The sequence below is a fragment of the Atractosteus spatula genome, chromosome 4, assembly GCF_055471065.1.
Source record: "Atractosteus spatula isolate fAtrSpa1 chromosome 4, fAtrSpa1.hap1, whole genome shotgun sequence".
NCBI classification, from domain to species: domain Eukaryota; kingdom Metazoa; phylum Chordata; class Actinopteri; order Semionotiformes; family Lepisosteidae; genus Atractosteus; species Atractosteus spatula.
This window is the reverse complement of record NC_142709.1, coordinates 69,544,280-69,562,628: the sequence shown is the minus strand read 5'-3', so window position 1 is coordinate 69,562,628 and position 18,349 is coordinate 69,544,280. Positions and strand designations below refer to the sequence as shown.

The 18,349-nt window shown below is 38.4% G+C and overlaps 1 protein-coding gene across 2 annotated transcripts in view; it reads left to right on the top strand.

Annotated features, from left to right (window-relative positions):
* The first annotated feature begins 1,419 nt into the window (after positions 1–1,419).
* The window catches only part of kcnab1a (potassium voltage-gated channel subfamily A regulatory beta subunit 1a), a 90,027-nt gene continuing 73,097 nt past the window's right edge, over positions 1,420–18,349 (top strand). Inside the window, exon 1 of one of the 2 annotated variants that reach the window (XM_088913075.1) lies at positions 1,420–1,688. In XM_088913075.1, coding sequence (XP_088769201.1) covers positions 1,420–1,688 — 269 coding nt within the window. Of the gene's footprint in view, positions 1,689–9,250; positions 9,499–18,349 lie in introns of those variants that run through there. The other variant, XM_088913076.1, reaches the window with a different exon arrangement.

Below are 18,349 nucleotides of genomic sequence, written 5' to 3'. Positions count from 1 at the left end.
AAACAAAATACAACCAACTTTGGCAATATCATTGTCAAAAGAAATTTGTGGCTTGCTATGGTCACAGAAATTAGAGGTTTATTTTTTAGGTTATTCTGTGCCTCCCTAGACTAAGGGTTTGCATGTTTCATAGGTTTGTCTGGAGTTACAGCGCTGGACGTAAATAGCAGGGTGTTTCTAATTCCTCAGTAGAGTGACCTAAGTGATCTTTTGTTACACAGTGATCCAACATCGAGCCTATTTTCATTTTTCATTTTTTTTTCCACTCAATAAGTAACTCGCTGGAAAGCTACTTTAGTCAAGTTAATAACCTTTCGGGTGTGTCTTTTTATCGAGCTGTTGTTGAGCTGTTTCCCTGTTTTAACTACCTTCAAACAATGAGTCATGGTGCTGTGGTGAAAAATACCTCTCAGGGCACAGGGTAAAGGAAAATGTTCAATTTTGTTTACTACAGCTGGTGTACAGACTTAATTGTCTTTCAGCCTCCAGGCTTCATTTGGAGCGATTATGACTCGGCAACCTCCCTCAAAACCGGTACGATTTATGGCACTTTAGAGCTTCTGGAGCATAACAGCTACAGAATACAAAACTTTTTCAGGTTCAATGGTTTGCTTGTCATAAAGTTTTGGTTATGAAAGATATCATTGCTTCAGGTTCTTTGGCAGAACCCCCAGTATATGGCTTATATGTTTTTGTCTTCACCTGAGTTATTTTACAATAGTCAGATTGTGTAAAACACAAGGTCCCCTAACATCTGTTACACATTGAAGGTTTCATGTGGCCTTTTAACCCTTTGTACACCAGCTCTCATTCTGTACTTCACAAAGATGAGTTGGTTGCATATACAATTTTGAGGATCTACAGTATCAGACACTTCAAGGCAAAAAAACAGTTGCCTTGGGCAAAAAGGGCATAGAAAGACTATTCATATTTTGCTGTAATGAAAGTGAAAAAGTTATGGTTATAGTTCTAAAAGAGTCTATATGTGAATTTACCTCAGGAGATTGTTGTACCTCTCCAAAACAACCACATATAGAAATGAAGGTTTTGTACTCCAAGTGTCATCGGAGGATGGCTGGAAAACAGGCTGGGATTGTCTCAAGTAAGAGTGGGCTGGGAAAGCAGGCACATAGGTTTTGTTCTCCAGCCTCATTCCTGTGATTTACCAGGCCGGGTCTCCATGCCTCCACAGCACTGCGGGGTGTCACGTTTGTAGAGGCTGTTACAGACACCACTCTGACCAGCTCGCCGTCCTCTCTTCCAGCCCGGAGTAGACATGGATCTGGTTACAGTCTGTGGTCAGGATGGGGTTATAAGAGGAGAGGAAAGATCAGAGCAGGGTGGATTCACACAGCAGCTCGCCCGATGGCGGTGACCGGGTGCTAGGAGGTGCCGTCACCTCAGGCAGCACGGAGAAGCATGTTTGCCGCCCGGAGTGGCTCCGTGGGAGGCAGGGGCCCTGAGGACCCTCTCAGGGCGAGGAAGCACTCCCTCGTCTCCCTCAACAGCAAGGCCCTGAGGAATGCCCACGAGAACGGGCGCGAGAACCGCAGCAACAGTGTGGTGCAGGGGCAGCAGAAGGCCCGGAAGTTCGCCCTCATGCGCGAGCTGGAAACGAGCTGGTATTTGAAAGTGTTCGGCCTCTCGCACGCAGACACCACGGCCGCTGAGACAGGGATGCCGTATCGGTGAGTCCGGAAGCTTCCGACACGGGCTGCTCGTTTGCAGCAGCTGCTCTTCCTTTTTTTTTTATGGCAGTGTTACAGCGTGCCCGACCTTTTCTGCGAACACGAACGTCCCGAAGCGGAGGCCTCTGCTGTTTTTAAACAGCACGTTCCCAATGAATCATGGAAAAACAATTCCTTATATGTTCAGACCGTTTCATTTAAATGCCTTTGTATCTTCTGTGCATCTTTGAGATTTCCAGGATGTTCCTTTTTTATTGCATTGTTTCCGTGGAACTATTCATGTAGAATAGAGCGCAGACAGCGGCCTTTTTGAAAATGTTGCTCTCAGCATTTACTGCTGTAGATTTGGCTACCATTCCTTTTATATTTCATTTCCAGTTATGCTGTACAGTCCTCTTTTTATCAATTATGATATTTAGAAGTTGCACTCTCACAATCGACTGTGTTTGGTAATAGGAAAGGAAGTGTGTGTTCAATGTGATGTTAAATACAATGTCTTACTTGAAACTTACTTGAAAAAGTGGAGAAAATGAGCTTTTACAATCTGAAATATATGCATTAATTTTTGTGAGATGCCTATTTAGACAATAGTGTTATTGTAATATATGGAGCTTACACATGACAAACTCACTAGCTTTACACAATGCCTCTGTTTTGATGAGGAAGGAGCACATTTTGGATGAGCCAAGGAGAGCTGAAGGTGACTGAGTGAGGGAATCCCTTCTTCAGGAGTCCAGATGCAGAGCTGAGGCGATCATCAGGCCTTTATTTCAGCTGAAGTTGAGGCGCAATAGCATGAGAGGGAAAAAAAAAGTTTCTCTCCTTTCTCTTTCTCTGTCGGTTTCCCCTGGCAGAGCTCTCTTCATGGCCAGATAACAGAAATTACAATTCTCATTCCCACGCCGCCCTCGTCCTCCAGCAACTGGATGACTCTCCATTCCTTTCAGTTCTGGCATTTCTCTTATAAAAAAAAGTGTTGTTTTCTTAAGTCATTTGTAGCTGCCTGCAGTCTATACATCTTTTTCACAAGGACACGCTCTTAACAAAAGAAGTTGTAAACACAAACGCCTTTTTACAGATGGAAGGTCATTCGAGTCACTATTATACCAGGTTATACGGAAAGTACAGGTATAAGGTTGTAAGCCTTATGATTATTACCAATTACTCCCATCAGAATGCAGATACTAATTCCCCACCTTCAAAACCAATAGATCTAAGTTCTCATTCATACCTGTCGCCATATCCTTACTTAACACTTGATTTTCTTTAAAAATATCTATGTGTGTTGTTGTCTTCATCTTTTTTTTTTCCCTGGGCTGTACACCAACTGCTGCTGTAAAAACAAATTGCCCCCCTCGGGGATAATAAAGATCCTCTCTCTCAGATTATCATGGTGTAATGTAACAGATATACTGTACGAGAACAATCCTTCAGAGTCTTTTTAAAACAGTTGTATGAAGTGCCAGCAGCAGCGCTCTGTACGTCTGTATGTGTGCCTTTTCTCACTCAGAGGCTCAGTCAATGTTGACTTTGACTGGCCTGTGCCCTCCACTGCCAGGATCTAACATCCACGAGCAGCTTTCGGGCCTAATTGACTTGATAATCCTGTATCACCCCTCATTCTCTGGCACCAGCGAGCTGAATAACCCTTGCACAGCTGCGTGACTGTGTGGCATGACATAACAAGCTGTGGGTTATTTTTATTCACAGATGGGACACGTTGATATCTTTTTGTCAACAGAAGCCTAAGACGTGAGGTGTTAAGTTCTGAGAGCCTACAGTTAATGAGTTTTGAATTGATATAATTGCAGCCAGAGAACAAAAGGCATTGTACACGAGAGTTTACAATGTGCCATCAATAGCCATCAACTGGTTCTGAACTCCTGAACATGATGGAAATTATGCTCTATCATGTCTTTCATTTTAATTTATTTCATATTTAAACGACCATATGTGATTTGTTCGTGTAGCGGGAGTTACCTTAAGTTGTTTTTACACTTGACATATATACTGCATACTGTTTTTTTAGTGAAATAGTCTGCTTAGCGTTTTCTTTCACATTCTTGGTGATAGAAAATGGTTTCCTGAAAAGAAAGGTAAATGGGAAGCAACTGACTTTTTTTACTTGGTGTTCACTAATGCTAGAGTCACAGGTTGCTTATGTGACATCCACGCATGTTTCTGAAAACCTTGGTCTTTGCTCTTTATAAAACTATTCCCTGTGTGTACGCTGACCTTGTGAAGGAACATACCAAATGTTTTGTTTAACGAGAGTGTACAGATGTTTTTCCACAACTGCTGTTGACAGGGATCAACAGAAATTCCTTTTCACTCTTCTCTGCTGCTGGGGACACCTAACGAGAGCAATTGCATAAAACCAGACTTCATCTATTTTCTGTCAATGACAAAACTGTCCCCTTGATGACTCTAAAGCCTAATCTCTCTGAATGCTTTGTTCCTCAGAGTCTCATTATCATTAGTCTCCTTTAAATCCCTTTGGCTTTATTTTGATTTTCTGTGACGTGTAATCTTAACCTAGATCTCTTGAATGATTCATTAATTAAATTGACAATGCAGGAAACCAGCAAGAGTAGATTTGTTTTACTCTGTCTTTTAAAATATAGCTTCTGTGGGAAATATATGGAGAAAGTCTTCGTAATGCCTCTGCAAGTTTGTAATTCAGTGAAGATGCAGCATTGCCTAACAGCCAGATGTGATCCTATATCCTACTAAAACCTTGTACTGTATATCTGCATAGCTCCAGCTGCAGTTACCTTGTTCGAATCAGGGAGCTCAGCACTAAGGTAATTTTTTTTGTTATGTTTGTTTTTGTTCCATTTCCGTGCAGAACAAGGCCTCCTGTGAAGGGATGTAAACAGTATCTAAAACAAAAACTGACTATACAAGACCTTACAGGGAGCTTGGGAGTGGATTTGTAATCTCATTTGTGCTAAACCCGACTGGGTTTACAGATGTATTAATAACTGAGAATCATTTCCATGCCATCTCATGGCTATCTTGGAAAGAACGGCGATGCAGGAGCCCCTGAGCCATCTTCTCTAATAATCCATAGATTCTTCTCACTCAGCGATCCTGAGGAATGCTGCTGCCGTCCTTGAGACTCAGCAGTTAAGATCAGAACTAACCGTGTCGATCAGAACTAACCATGTTGTAGTTTGTTCTTCTCCTTACATTAAAATGTAAAGATGTTTTCACTGAGAGGGAGAAATGGAAGACTAACTGCTTCAAGATTACAGTAATATTTTATGTTACCAAAATACAATGAGACTTGTTGAGAGGGTCGACTAACAGACCTCAGACCTCCCTCACACTTTTAGACAAGACAGGTTTCTAAAGTTGCCCCCAGGCTGAAAGAAGTGAGTTTGCAAAGTGAGCCCTAGACTGCTGGTAAACTGGCATGGCCAGGTGACAGCGCCAGGTGGCAACCCTACAGGTAACACTATATCACAATTAAAGATTGAATAGCCAGGACTCTAGAATTATGCACAAGATACTGTAGTTTTTATTTTGAAAAATAAAAATAATGAAATGTTAGAACAACAGCATGGTAGCTTACAAAGTTAAATACTTTCTTAGTTACATAATGAGATAAGAATGAATGCTATGAGTCATGGCTGTGTTCTTGTCCTGTCTCTAAAGACACTATTTTATGAATATATATACTGTATATTTTGCTGCTGTTGTTTACTGGTATCACTGCTAGCAAGTATTTTTTCTCCTGCTGGTGGTCCTTTATGCTGGGCATGACAGCCGTCCACATGGATCTTAAGGTGCATTTAGATCATACAAGACAACAATTGCCAATCATACAGTATGTAATTATATTTTTATAAACAGCCAGTAAAGAAGACAGATGAATAAACAGGGCTAGCAGTGTACGTGAGCCAATATTCCCATTGTCTGAGGCCTATTATGTTGTGGCTATTGTGTTGTGATCGTGCTAGACACCATGTTCTGGCCAACTCTAATGAAAACACCACACTTAACTGTATTGCGCAATATGTGTCATGATTTGGAAAACTGCTAAGGCTGATAAAATACATTTGTGCAGAATAAAAATAGATGATAATTATCAACATAACAGCCAATCACTATTATTTTCATCAGTGCAGGACATTGAACATGGATTTTTTTATCTTTATGTGGTCTTTACTAGAGAGATGTTTACTGCAAAAGAGCACATAGCCACATTTGTGCGATTCACTAATGACTGTACAGTAACACATAAATCAGACCAGCAAAGAATAGTGCATTAACTTCATTTGACCTTCAGCACAGTATTGCTGATGCAACTTCTTTGGAGTATCTTTTTTCTGCTAAAAAACTGTGGTGTTCATGAAATTCAAGGGTGCCTTATGCATGGGAGACTTTGAGTTTCATGTACAGTACAGCTCCAATTTTTACCCCACCTGTAAATGTTGGTCAAAAAACCTTTAAAGAATTCAGCTGTTGTATACGTCCCTAGCAGTACAGTCTGTAGTACAAGTAATGCACTCATGAGTTTAAATCTGACCACTGTGTTTTTAAAACTTAACCATTTTAAAGAGATGCTGAATAAAATAAAAGCAAAATCTTTAACCCCCATTTTAATCCCTAAAACACATTTAGTTTTTATTGCAGCAAAAACCAAAATATTTGTTGTTATTTATAAGTACAATGAAAATGTTTAATTTTCTCAGTTATTTTTGGCAAAATGCTGTTTAACTGTAGAGTACAATGGGAAAAATCAGATATCAGCACTCAAGGGTTGCCAAATTCATCAAAAGATGGAATTGCTTTAGGATATCTTTCATATAGGTCACCTCGGTTCTTAAAATAATAGTCTCAGAAGCCATCTATGGTTAATTCAATTAGGGATGAAATTTGAGATCATTATCTTTCCTTAAAAATAATTGGAAAGACTGTGAACGGGCTTCTCTCCTGACATTTGACAGGCGTCTGAACATAACTTACAGTGTGAGAATTCCATTGTTGTTCCTATATTATTCCTGGCTCTGACTCAAGAGGTGAAACAGTCACTGGTATTTGGTTTGCTAAGAAAAAAGAAGAATAAAAAAGCTATTTAGCAATCCTGGTTAAAAGTGTATTCAGGAGATCTTATGACATGTTATACTTTTAATGCCTTTCTTGTATATAACATGAAGATAGCAGTGCAATACTTTTCTTAATGACAACCCCCTTTCATCCAAATGTGTCATATTGTCCTCAGATTTCAAATATTACATTGTAGTTTTAATCCAACATTTTAATAATCTCTATTATGTTTATGTTTTACACCTCAATTTCATTAAAAAACAAGACTCATCCCTGTGATCATAATAGTATTATTTCGTAATTCTAGACTGCCCTTTCATCAACCAACTCACCATGTGGCTTAACCAGAAATGACTCTTTTGATGTAGAATACAGCAAAGATATCGCTTTCATGATTAATTCACTGTTAGGAATAAATCACTATAATAAAGAATTTTTTAGTAGTATAAGATGTTTTGAGGATTATATATATATTTGATGTAAATTCTGTAAACTCATAGAATTGTGTTCCTTTAGAAATTGTAACATATATAAAATACAAGATTAAATACATCATTAAGCTATAGCTAGAATTTATTGTTGTTAAAGTTGTTTTTTTACCTTATTGGACTGGGCTCTTCATTGGTTTAACTACTAAACCATCTTGCACAGAATGAATTTGATAAGATGGACACCCCTGATTTTGCCTGTGCTGCCTTGAGCTGGGCTGTACTAGGTTGGGTTGGACTGGGCTGGACAGGACTGGACTGGACTGGGCTGGCTTGAGCTGGGCTGGGCTGGACTGCACTAGTCTTGACTGGACTGGACTGGGCTGGGTTGAGCTGGACTGGACTGCACTAGTTTTCACTGGACTGGACTGGGCTATGTTGAGCTGGGCTGGACAGGACTGGACTGGACTGGACTGGGCTGGTCTGGCTTGAGCTGGGCTGGGCTGGACTGGGCTGGACTGCACTAGTCTTGACTGGACTGGACTGGGCTGGGATGAGCTGGACTGCACTGCACTAGTCTTGACTGGGCTGGGCTGGGCTGGGCTGGGCTGGACTGGACATCATTCTGTGAAACTGGAGCTCCTGTGTCTCCTGTAAGGCTCTGTGGAGCCCGTGGCTCGGGTGAGGAGCATGGACTGTCACAGGTGCTCATGCTGAAGGAGCAAGTGTGCTGGTTCAGATGCTACCCTGCAGGGCAGGCCATAGCTAGCCATAAACTAGGAGGCTGTGATAATAAAACATAACTATTCATTTCCTTTTTTAATTATTGTTCAGAAGAAGGGATAGAGAGCTCATCTGTTTAACATACTGTACTGACCTTTCACTGATCATTGTTTTTATTTTCTCAAATAAGCTGTTTTAAATCCAGAAACATTTATAGCCTTCAATGGCAATATTTGGGAGTCAGAGTTGTCTTTCTGATCATTCTGATGTTCATTGTTAGATTCTGACAAAGAAAAAGATAAGTGTTAAATTTTAATGATTTAATGGAAGTTTAACCTTATTTTTGTTCTGAATTATTTAATGTGCTGCAGTGGTGTTAGGAGCCTGCAGCAGGTGGAAAATGAACTGTAAATTTAATGTGCCAAGAAATGTTGGATAGGACTATTGACAGGTATAATGGAATTGGAAAGGAAGGTGTATATCATTTAAAGCTAAAACTTAATTCAGGTATTTTTTTACATCTAAAATATAAACATCAAATAGCTTTGAACCTGTGTTTTCATACAATTGTGCTGAAGGTAAAGAAATTGTTGTAAATTAATTAATTATATATTAAGTGTTTGCTGTGTATTTATTTCTTTATAAATTGTTCAATGCCAGTATTTTTAAAGCACTTAATAGTCACAGTGTTTAATTATCCATTCTCTATACCGGCAAGTCATTATTTAGCAGAAGCATTTCCTAGAATCAGTTTTAATATATTTATAAAGTTATTTTGTAGAGCAGGATCATCTTTCCATGTCTTGTCAAACAATAGACACAGCTGTTATTCCCTTCTTTTCTGTTCAATGTGCGTGTTCTGATGCTGAGCTGTCTATTGTTGTGTGAGAAAAGACCGTTAAAAAAAGGTTTGGTCCTTGTCCCATAATAATTTCTGCCCTCAATGAAAACTGTGGGTATGAGAAAACGGACAATCCTCTTTATTCCCACAATCCCCTGAAAGCACCCAGTGTCAGAATTTAGACTCTCAGTGATCTGACATTAGGAGGGGTCACATATCCTGGCCTGCTTCCATTTCATGTAGGCAATGACAAAAAAGGAGGCACTAACTACATATTGCATGGAGTAGGAAAAAAAAAATGTTCTCAATTCCCATGGTATTCATTAGGCAGCGAAACATAACTGAGCTGCTACATAATATGCAGAGGGAAATGTGATGCAAAAGAACATTCTTTATATGGAACCGGGGAGGCTAACAAGTGGATTACAGAGACTTTCGTTTTCTTTTTTAAAAGCGAGGTCCGCACTCGAAACTTTGGGGTTGCAGCTTTTGCCAGACAGGGCTCCTAGCAAGTCATGTACTTGTATAAAGCCACCTGCAGTGAGATCTCCCACCCGAAGCAAAAGGGGGTGCAGAAACCAGAAACCAAAGTCTCTTCAAAACTTTGCAGACCTGGCGCTGGGGTAAAGTCTTACCCTCCAGCTGTCTGTTGCAGCCTGAGACCTAATGGTGCCGTGGAACTCAAACAGCTGCAGGAATTTCTGAACGTGCATGCGCTGTCTTTGCAGGAAACAGTCAAAGCAGAGACAGGGATGATATACAGGTAAGAGAGTTCTTTTTCTTTCCACTGACCTGATACTGTTTGGTAGTCTCTGGTATGGCTGCTTTGTGTTGGCTTGCTGGGGAGATGACTGATTGTGCAGACCGAATCAGCTGGGCTCACAAGACAGTTCTCTCACTCATTACTGCTCTGGAAGGGTTTCGGAGATGTCTGCTGGGGCCGTGGGGGGGATCAAACAAAAGAATTAAATGCATTTTCTTGCACTTCTTGTTATAAAAATAAATACTATGAGATGTATAACAAAGTGTAAGAGCCTAGTTATTTTACTGGAATTATAATATATCTTAATAGCTTAACAGCAATAAATAACTATTTATCATTATTCTCTGGATCAGGCATGTTTTCTTTTTATATAGCATTAACAATGAAAATCCTTTAAGGAACTCATGATACACATGCCTTCTGTAGTTTGTCTTTTTTTTTTTGTATTGTACTGCATAGCCAAACTGAGGTAAGGTTAGAGTGCACGGTTTGCCCTGTTTGATGTCGAAACATTTTCGTCGAGCTGTTTTTCATCTGTAATACAATAACTTTAAAATGTAGAATCAAGGAATATCGTCTCAAATTGTTGGGTTGTGCTGCTGCCCTTCAATACGGCTAAATCTGAGCTCCTTTTGCTGTTCATTTTCAAAGATACTTGAAAACAATTGGCAATTATTATTTCCAGGTCATTGTTTGTCTATCTTTTGCCCATGGCATTTCAGATCCTCTGCAAGTCCTTGGGTTTGAGGATAAGTTGTCAGAAACAATAGCTGCCAAGATGGGGAATTTCTTTGCCTACATAGTTCAGAGGTTGTCAGTAGTGTCGTAACAGAGATAATAAAGAAAAGCAGATCTCTTAAAATACCTTAATAGATAAACTAGGAGTGAGAAGAAGTTTACCTTGGCAAAGTAGCAGATGTTTCTATGTACTTCAGTAGTGAAAATAGTAGTGATGCCCTCAGGAAGCTGAATGAGCAGTAAAGGAGAAGCTTGCACTTGGACATTTTAATTGGTCTTTTTTAGGAGTTGTCTAGAAAACCCTGCTTTTCCTGCCTTTGTAAGGGCACTGCTGTATGAGCAGCTGTGGTTCGTTCATGTTGTCACTTCAGAACAGTCTTTCCAGAATTTATTTTCATTGGCTTTAAACACCAGCTGCGTTCTTCTCCTCAGCTTTAACTCCTGTCCTGCTTTTAGATGTCTGGCTAGTGTTTGAGAAATGGCTGGCCTCATCTTTCCAGGCTCTTTTCATATGTCATATCAGTGCAGTGTCCATGGCCACTGTGAATTCCTTGTCAAGTTTCTTTTGAAGTTTCACTTTTTGGATGAAACTTTGCATTCTGAGTAATGTGGAAGGTGTGATAAATTAGATGACTGCAGACTCACCTCCGATGGCAGGAAAATTATCTCACTGTAGCACATCTGCTGTGCAGGTGTCTTTAGGGAGGTCAGATGTGGTTCATTGAGCGCCAATAGTTATAAATGAATGAATGAATGAATGAAAGCATGCTGATGAGCTTCACAGAGTAAAATCAAGAACCTGGTTAAACAGAAGGATCAGATTACATTAAAAAAAATAATGCTCTTTGTTTTTATATGAAAATTATTTAGCCCTTTTAAAATGATATACTATATTGCTAAATGTTTTATTGTTTAGCATCTTAAATGATAATTAACATAACTTCTGTTGAATTTCTTTATTATACTAAGTTAATCTTATATCTATCATTGAACTGCAGTTACAAATCAGATTTCAGTAAATAGATGTCTGGCTCACAGGTTTTGTTTGTTTTGTCTGGGTTTATTTATTGAAAAGGGTTTTATCATTGTACATTCAGACTAAGAATACACATCTGGGGGGAAATAATAAAAGTAAAATAAAATGCATTAGTTATAGTAAAAGTCTGTTTACACATGGATAAACCTTTAACACAGAAAAGGTTTCTTGTTTCGTATTTTATTTTAACACTTTCAATATGGACAAATGCATGTGCCTAACAGGCTAAACTCTGCAAGAAATGAGAAGAGCAGTTTGTTAAAGATCATACCAGGAACACAAGGCACTGCTTCGCGCAGAGGGTTGTGGGAGTCAGGAACAAACTGCTCAGCCTTGTGGCTGGAGCAGACGCCGTGATCTCTTTCAAGAGCAGAACAGATGAGATCCTGCAAAACCCTGGAGTGGATTTAAAATAAAGGCACTGGGATGTATACCCCTACTCTTAGGAGCAGTTCCTCTTAGGATCTTTAATGACCAAATCGTCAGAATCTCAGTTTAAGATCTCATCAGAAAGAAAGAACAATGTGCGTGGTCACTATAATGGGGCATTGGTTTGGAAATCCTACTGGTGTGGGAGGAATAGTGCCACACCGTGGTCTGCCAAAATCAATCCCAGAAGCAACCTGCTGCTTTGGGCTGTCACTGGGGGTCTCTCATCCCTTTAATGTCCAGTGGCACGCTTGCTAATGATTTATGGCTAGATGTTTGTAATGCTGCTGTGAGGAGCCGTAGCAGCAGTGGTGGTAATCGATCTCTAAAAATGATTAATAACATGTTTATTAAGAAAAATCTGATTGTTCTCGAATAGAAATGTTTTAGTAACTAAAAACTCAGTGTACATAGATTGTTATGCATTTTTAACATTTCAGTTGCACAAACTATAGAGTTTGCATTCTGCATTTTACATTCAGAATATACTGTAAATATCGATACCTTTATGCTAGTCGCCATTTACAGATCTGATCATTTTTTTGCTGATAAAAAAAACCTATGGTTTGATTTCCAAAACGGGGACCAAAGCTCACCTGAAGTTAAAAGATAAGAGGTCCGCAATCAAAAGTACAGCTTTGAACATGAAGTACTGCTGGTTTCTTATGTTGCTGGGAAAGCTCCTTGGAGACCAAGGTATTTGGGAGTGTTGTGACCTTATCCCAGCATCTGTGCCATAGATAGAACATATTTAGTTCCAGTATTCTGGAAACCAGTACTTACAAGGTTACACAGGTACTGTTGTATCCATGAAGGGAATAGAAGTACAGTATGTATGTGTCTTTTTAATTACTTTTATTATAGTAATAATTGGTGATGCTGTTCTAAATACAATTTTAAGACTTAATGTATCAGTGGAATTATAAAATCCCTTTTTTATTGTCCTTCAATATATTGGCCTTTGTTTGAAGGACATGAACACTAATAGCATCAATAGTACTATGTGTGGTAGCATGTCTAGATTCTGTGTTCTCAGTCGAGTGTAAGTCTGTATTGCATATTTTAAACTGAAGATAGTATTTATGAATTTGTGGCTTTGTTAACAGTTTTGGTTCTGTCTATTAACCACCCACTGATATTCTTTACTGTATCCACTGTAAGAGGGCTCCACACTGCAGCAGGGGATGTAAACTGGTCCCTTTCCAGCAAAGGTCAGTACAGCACACGATATGATTGAGTCTCTTGGTCATTTACTTGAATTTGAATGCGAAAATAGTTACATATATAATTAAAGGAGTAAAACCTGCACACATCTTGTGTATTAACTGTGATGGCGTTTTAATGTAATACTATAATTATTAAACTTTGTAATGTTTAGCATTTGATTGGTTTATACCTGTTTTGTAATAATAATAATAATAATAATAATAATAATAATAATAATAATAAATATTTGATGTGTAGGATGCAAGAAGGTCTGCTGTGAATAATCCAAATTAACAGCTTTAAAATCACAAAGGGTCTACACAATTTACACTCTCCTCTGTTTGTGGTTAGGATCATTTTACATGTCCATTTTCAATGCGTTCATCTGATTTCTATTACAAAACCTCTGATGTACATTATATTTCAGCTCAATAACTTCAGTTTCTCATTTTGGGCTGTATTATTCATATTGCAAAAGTTATCTCAAAAAGAGTTTGCTGTGTGAAAAATGTGTCACATTTTTTCTTTGTGAATATTACTTGAGGATTTGAACACAAAAGGTCCCATCTGCCAGAGCCCAGAGGTGTATTTATGCTACACAAGTGCTAAGACTATAAGCCTTGCTGTGTGGGCTGACAAAGACGCTACAAACAACTATTAACAGAGCCATTGCATATCGCATTTAAGAAGAGGTATAAAGAAACATTAACACTAAGTGCTTATTACTTATTCATTGTGGAAAAATGATTAATTTTTTATGTGATTCGGCAGGTGTCCTCATTAAATTCTTAATAGCTTACATAATTATAAAGGAATTAACGTTGCACTATGATATCCTTAGCACTCCTCTTTCATTTAATCTTGTAAGTAAAACTCTAGATTGCTGAACATTGTTTAATGTCTGAATTCCAAAAAAGGGTCTCCAGTAACAACGAGTTATAGTTAGAATTCGTCTCAGTTCCCCTTATGGGTTTTACTTATTTTAAAGCCAGTAGCTAAAGCTACATTACTTTCTTGTACATTACTTGTACTTTCCATACAATATTCTTTTCAAATTACATAATTTTGTGAAGCCAAATATTTTGAGTATTAAATGGATCTCTTTAAAACCAATAATTTGACTAATTTTGAAATGTGGGGATTTTAAAAAGTTTTTGATTTTATCTTTGATTTTCTTTCATTCATAGTATTGTTCTACAGGTGTAATGTGCTAATGAGTTTATATTGTGAATACGAGTATACTATCTTTCTAAAGTATTTTAAGAATTAATTGTCTAAATAATCCTATGAAATGATTTGCAAATCATGGGTTAATACGGAGGTTAACATTAACACATTTGTAGAAGTGTTAGACAACGTATTCTGTTCTGCTAATTCTTTGTCTGAAAACTCATTGTATATATTCTTTAGCTCATGCTCTGAAGATGAAAAATACATTTACAGAAGCTGGTATGGTTCTGCATGACCTGTTTTTACAGACATGCTGGTTGGTCCTTTGGAAGCAGTACCCTGGCGACTGTAAACATAAAAATGTTGTTTTGCTACAAGTCAGTGTGTCCAATGCACAAGAGTATTTCTTTTTTCATTTTTTTTCTAAGGGAATCTGGTGCAAATATTTCTGCACATAGCAAACCTAGAAAAAGCAGAAGGGAACATGTTGTGATTTTTCTTCTTAAAAAAAGAGTATCTGCTATATAATCACTTTGCTTATTTTCTTTCTTTATAATGCTGATACTACAGGTCATCACACTATGGCAGTTTTAAATGAGGTACAGATCAATGACTTGCAGCTGTACTCAACGTGTATGGGCAAATTCTCTGTCTGATACAAACCTCTGGAATGCAATGGCTTACCTAAACAATTACACGGTATTGTGCTCTGTATTTTACCCACATTTTTATTCTGTTTAAGCAGTATGAGAACAGTTTTCAGTGGAGCGTGCCATAACGTAATTACAGAAATCATTTGATCAGACCTGCAGTAAATCTCACCAGTGCCCCTAAGAAGCGTGCGGAGGTCACAGCCTACATCAATATTAATGGTATTCTTTGTAGTCTTGCTCACTGGCTTGGGGTCAAACAAAAGTGAGTCTAGGCTTATTAGATGCATTCCAGCTGTGCGACTGTATGGAATCGTACTGCAAGCAGATGTTAGCTGTGCACTTTAATTGAAAGTATATGTAAGAGTGGAGATTTCCTTCAGGGAGGTGTTTTAGAATCTTTTGTTCCCTGTGCAATTGGGATATTAAACACAGCTAAGTGACTGTTTCCTCTATGAGTTATTGGGTTTAGTAATGATAGTGTAATATAGGCAGAGGGAGATGTGTTGTTGCATGGCTAAGACTGTTGTTATGTTCAGGATTTGTTTTTGTAGTTTTTTATGGTGATAATAAAGTCAAACTTCCACCCTTTTGAATGAACAATAGTTATAAAGAGATAAAGATAACGAGTTTTCAGAAAGTACACAGCAAAGCATTCAAAAGACTGGTATTTTAACTGGTATGAACTTACAAAGACTTACTTCATTATCATCAGTAGATGCACCTATCCAGGACACCTTGCAAGAGATACAGTATCACAAAGAGCAACTGCAAAAAGCATTATTCAAATGTAGTACAAAAGAATAAGTAAAAACACAGTGAGACAGGCACCTTCGAAGTGTAATTCCTGTGAACACACTGTCCATCGAGTGGGAAAGAATGTCTAGGAAAAGAATTAAGATTGAGCGTTATGGAATTGAGATGGAATAAGTAAAGAAGGAAAGGCATTGAGGAGAGTGCATCACAGGGGTTGTCTAAACAGATGAAAGTCTTTAGGAGACACCCAAATGGTGGTCTGGGACTGAGCACTTTTTATTCCAGTGGATTGTTCATTCTACCTCTTTGGGGCCAGGAATGAGACTGAACAGGCCAGAGTAGAGGGGGGAGAGAGGAGGAACAGACAGGCACGTGGAGGAGGGGTAGTGGAGGTCTCTTAAGACAGGGACTGAGTTATGTTACTCTGCCAAAACGAATGGCTACCCAAACTGAAATCATGAATGCAAAAGTGTAGTAAGGAAACTGTTAAGAGGGCTGCAGTCTGTTATCTATTGTTGGCTCTCTGCAGCACAAAGCCAAAACAATGACAAAGCCTGAGGGCCCATCTATCATTATATGTCTTGATTTAAAGTGATGTCTTTCGAGAAGATAATTACTAAGAAGATTCTGAGGGGTTCTGATAATTAATCCCGGGAAAAAAAAAACAATTAAGAGACTGTCGAAGGATGATCATTAAGATGATTCATGTGAGTGCGCAGATGGGGTGCTTGGGGAATAAGAGATGGTCAGGAAACTCCCAGCGTCATTAAGGACTCCTTGGTCAGAATGTTTCACACCTGCAAATGGAGAGCAGTGGCTGTGGAGATTTACAGTTTATACAATTTATGTCACCTGCTCTCAACATGTCCAGCAGGAGGAGCTCTTTTATAAATAATACTTTCAATACAACCAAATTTATGTCATTATTATCATCTGAGCAGATGCTTTTTATCCTGGACAAGATATCAAATATTCAGTAAAAGTTATTATTGAATTATATCAACTTTATATAAACTTTACATCTCTTGGCTCATTTTTCTGTTTCTAAACCCAGAATATTTTTTTTTCCTTTGTCTTGATCAATTACATGTGACTGAAGTTGTGAAGTAAATAATTGCATATGTTAGAAATGGAATAGTAAAATACTTGAAAAAGAAAACTGCCGTGAGTGCCTTTCAACAGCATCTCACCCTGGATGGGAAGCCAATCCATCTCAGGGCACACACACACACACCAGTGGCAACTTTCCCAAAAGCCATTTAACCTCCCAGTATGCTCTGCACTGTGGAAGAAAACTCACATGAAGATGGGGAGAACATAAAAAACACCACAGATGGCACGCCAGCTCTGCAGCCGACTCCGGGGCCACAGTCCTGTGCGGCAGCAATGCTAACCACTGTGCCACTCTGTTATGTATACATAACAGTTAATAAAGTACAAATAGACAATTACAGTAGGGCCTCATAGGCTGCAGATTACTCTTCATTAAATACACATCATGCAGTGTTTTAATAATACACGTAGTAGCCATTCATGAAACATTAATATACGAGAGCAATCTAATCATGTCAGTAAACACACAATTCAAACTGATTAACAGTCAGTTGGTAACATTCAGTGGATTTTTAAATCTGTTAGATGTAATAAAGGCCTTATAGGTGGGATTTGCTGCCCTTAAATTAGAAATGGGGAGAGACTTTCCATTGATTTCAATGCTATGTCTGCACACTTAACCTTATCAGTACTTTTAATACCATATCAATCTTTATGCTTCATAACTTCGCAATTGAAATTATTAATAAAGTACACTTTTATTCACTGTGTGCCTTTGTGCTATCAAACTGCTGATTCTTTAGTAATAGTGATCTAAATATAATAGCTAATTTAACAGTAATGAATCCTCACTTTATAAATGATTTTAGCTGCATAACACTAAGTGCAATACTAAATTGTACATTTTGCCTTATATATAAATATACATATAAAAAACTGATGCATTATAAAAAGCAAATGACTAAATCAAATTGTTCGTTTGAGTGTTTTCTTAGCACACAATTGCAGTACTTGAAAATTAATAGAAATTATAAACAGCTTATGGGTTTGCAGTTATTTCTATTGAAACTGATGTGCAGCCTCTAGTAATTGCCCCTTTGGGTGATAAGCATGACAGCTTTGTTCATGGTTCAGCCTAAACCAACCACTTATTTTCTACTTTTTTAGAACAGAAATACTGTACATAATTTATTTTATAATTCTGCGAAGCATGTTTGGGTTCAATTACAACAATTTTGCTCCCCACTCAGCATACTAATGTACAGAAATGTAAAAGCGTAACTCAGAGCTGTGACTAATTAATAATTTCAAACGTCAGGACTTTTCTCTTAGGAATGTGCACGAAGTTAATTCTCAAGCCCTAATCCTCTCTTGAACTGAGCCTTTTTCAGGCTCTTCTGTGCACACATACTCTCTCCATTGAAGCTCAAGTTTAAACTAAGGTTTTAAGCTTTGAATTATTAAAGCAAACATTCAGACTGGAAGATTTCCGAACGCAATGGCAAATTCCGATTGGCCTCCGGGTTTTGCACCACGGGGCCTTTCCTGAGATCTGCAGAGATTAAAGCAAGCCTGACATACCTACAGGATGGGTTGGTTCCCAGCAGGGCTCAGAAAAAACAGAGATATTATATTGGACAGAAGCATAAAAACAGCCATGCAAATCCAATGCGTTTCAGATTCAGAGTAATCCCAGGCAACTGCAGATTTATAAAGCTGCACTTTTAAAGTCAACTCACAATGTCTATACACTGTTTGTCAGTGGCAAACACTTACTGCTCCACTCTGATAAGACACTTCCTTTTCTGACTGC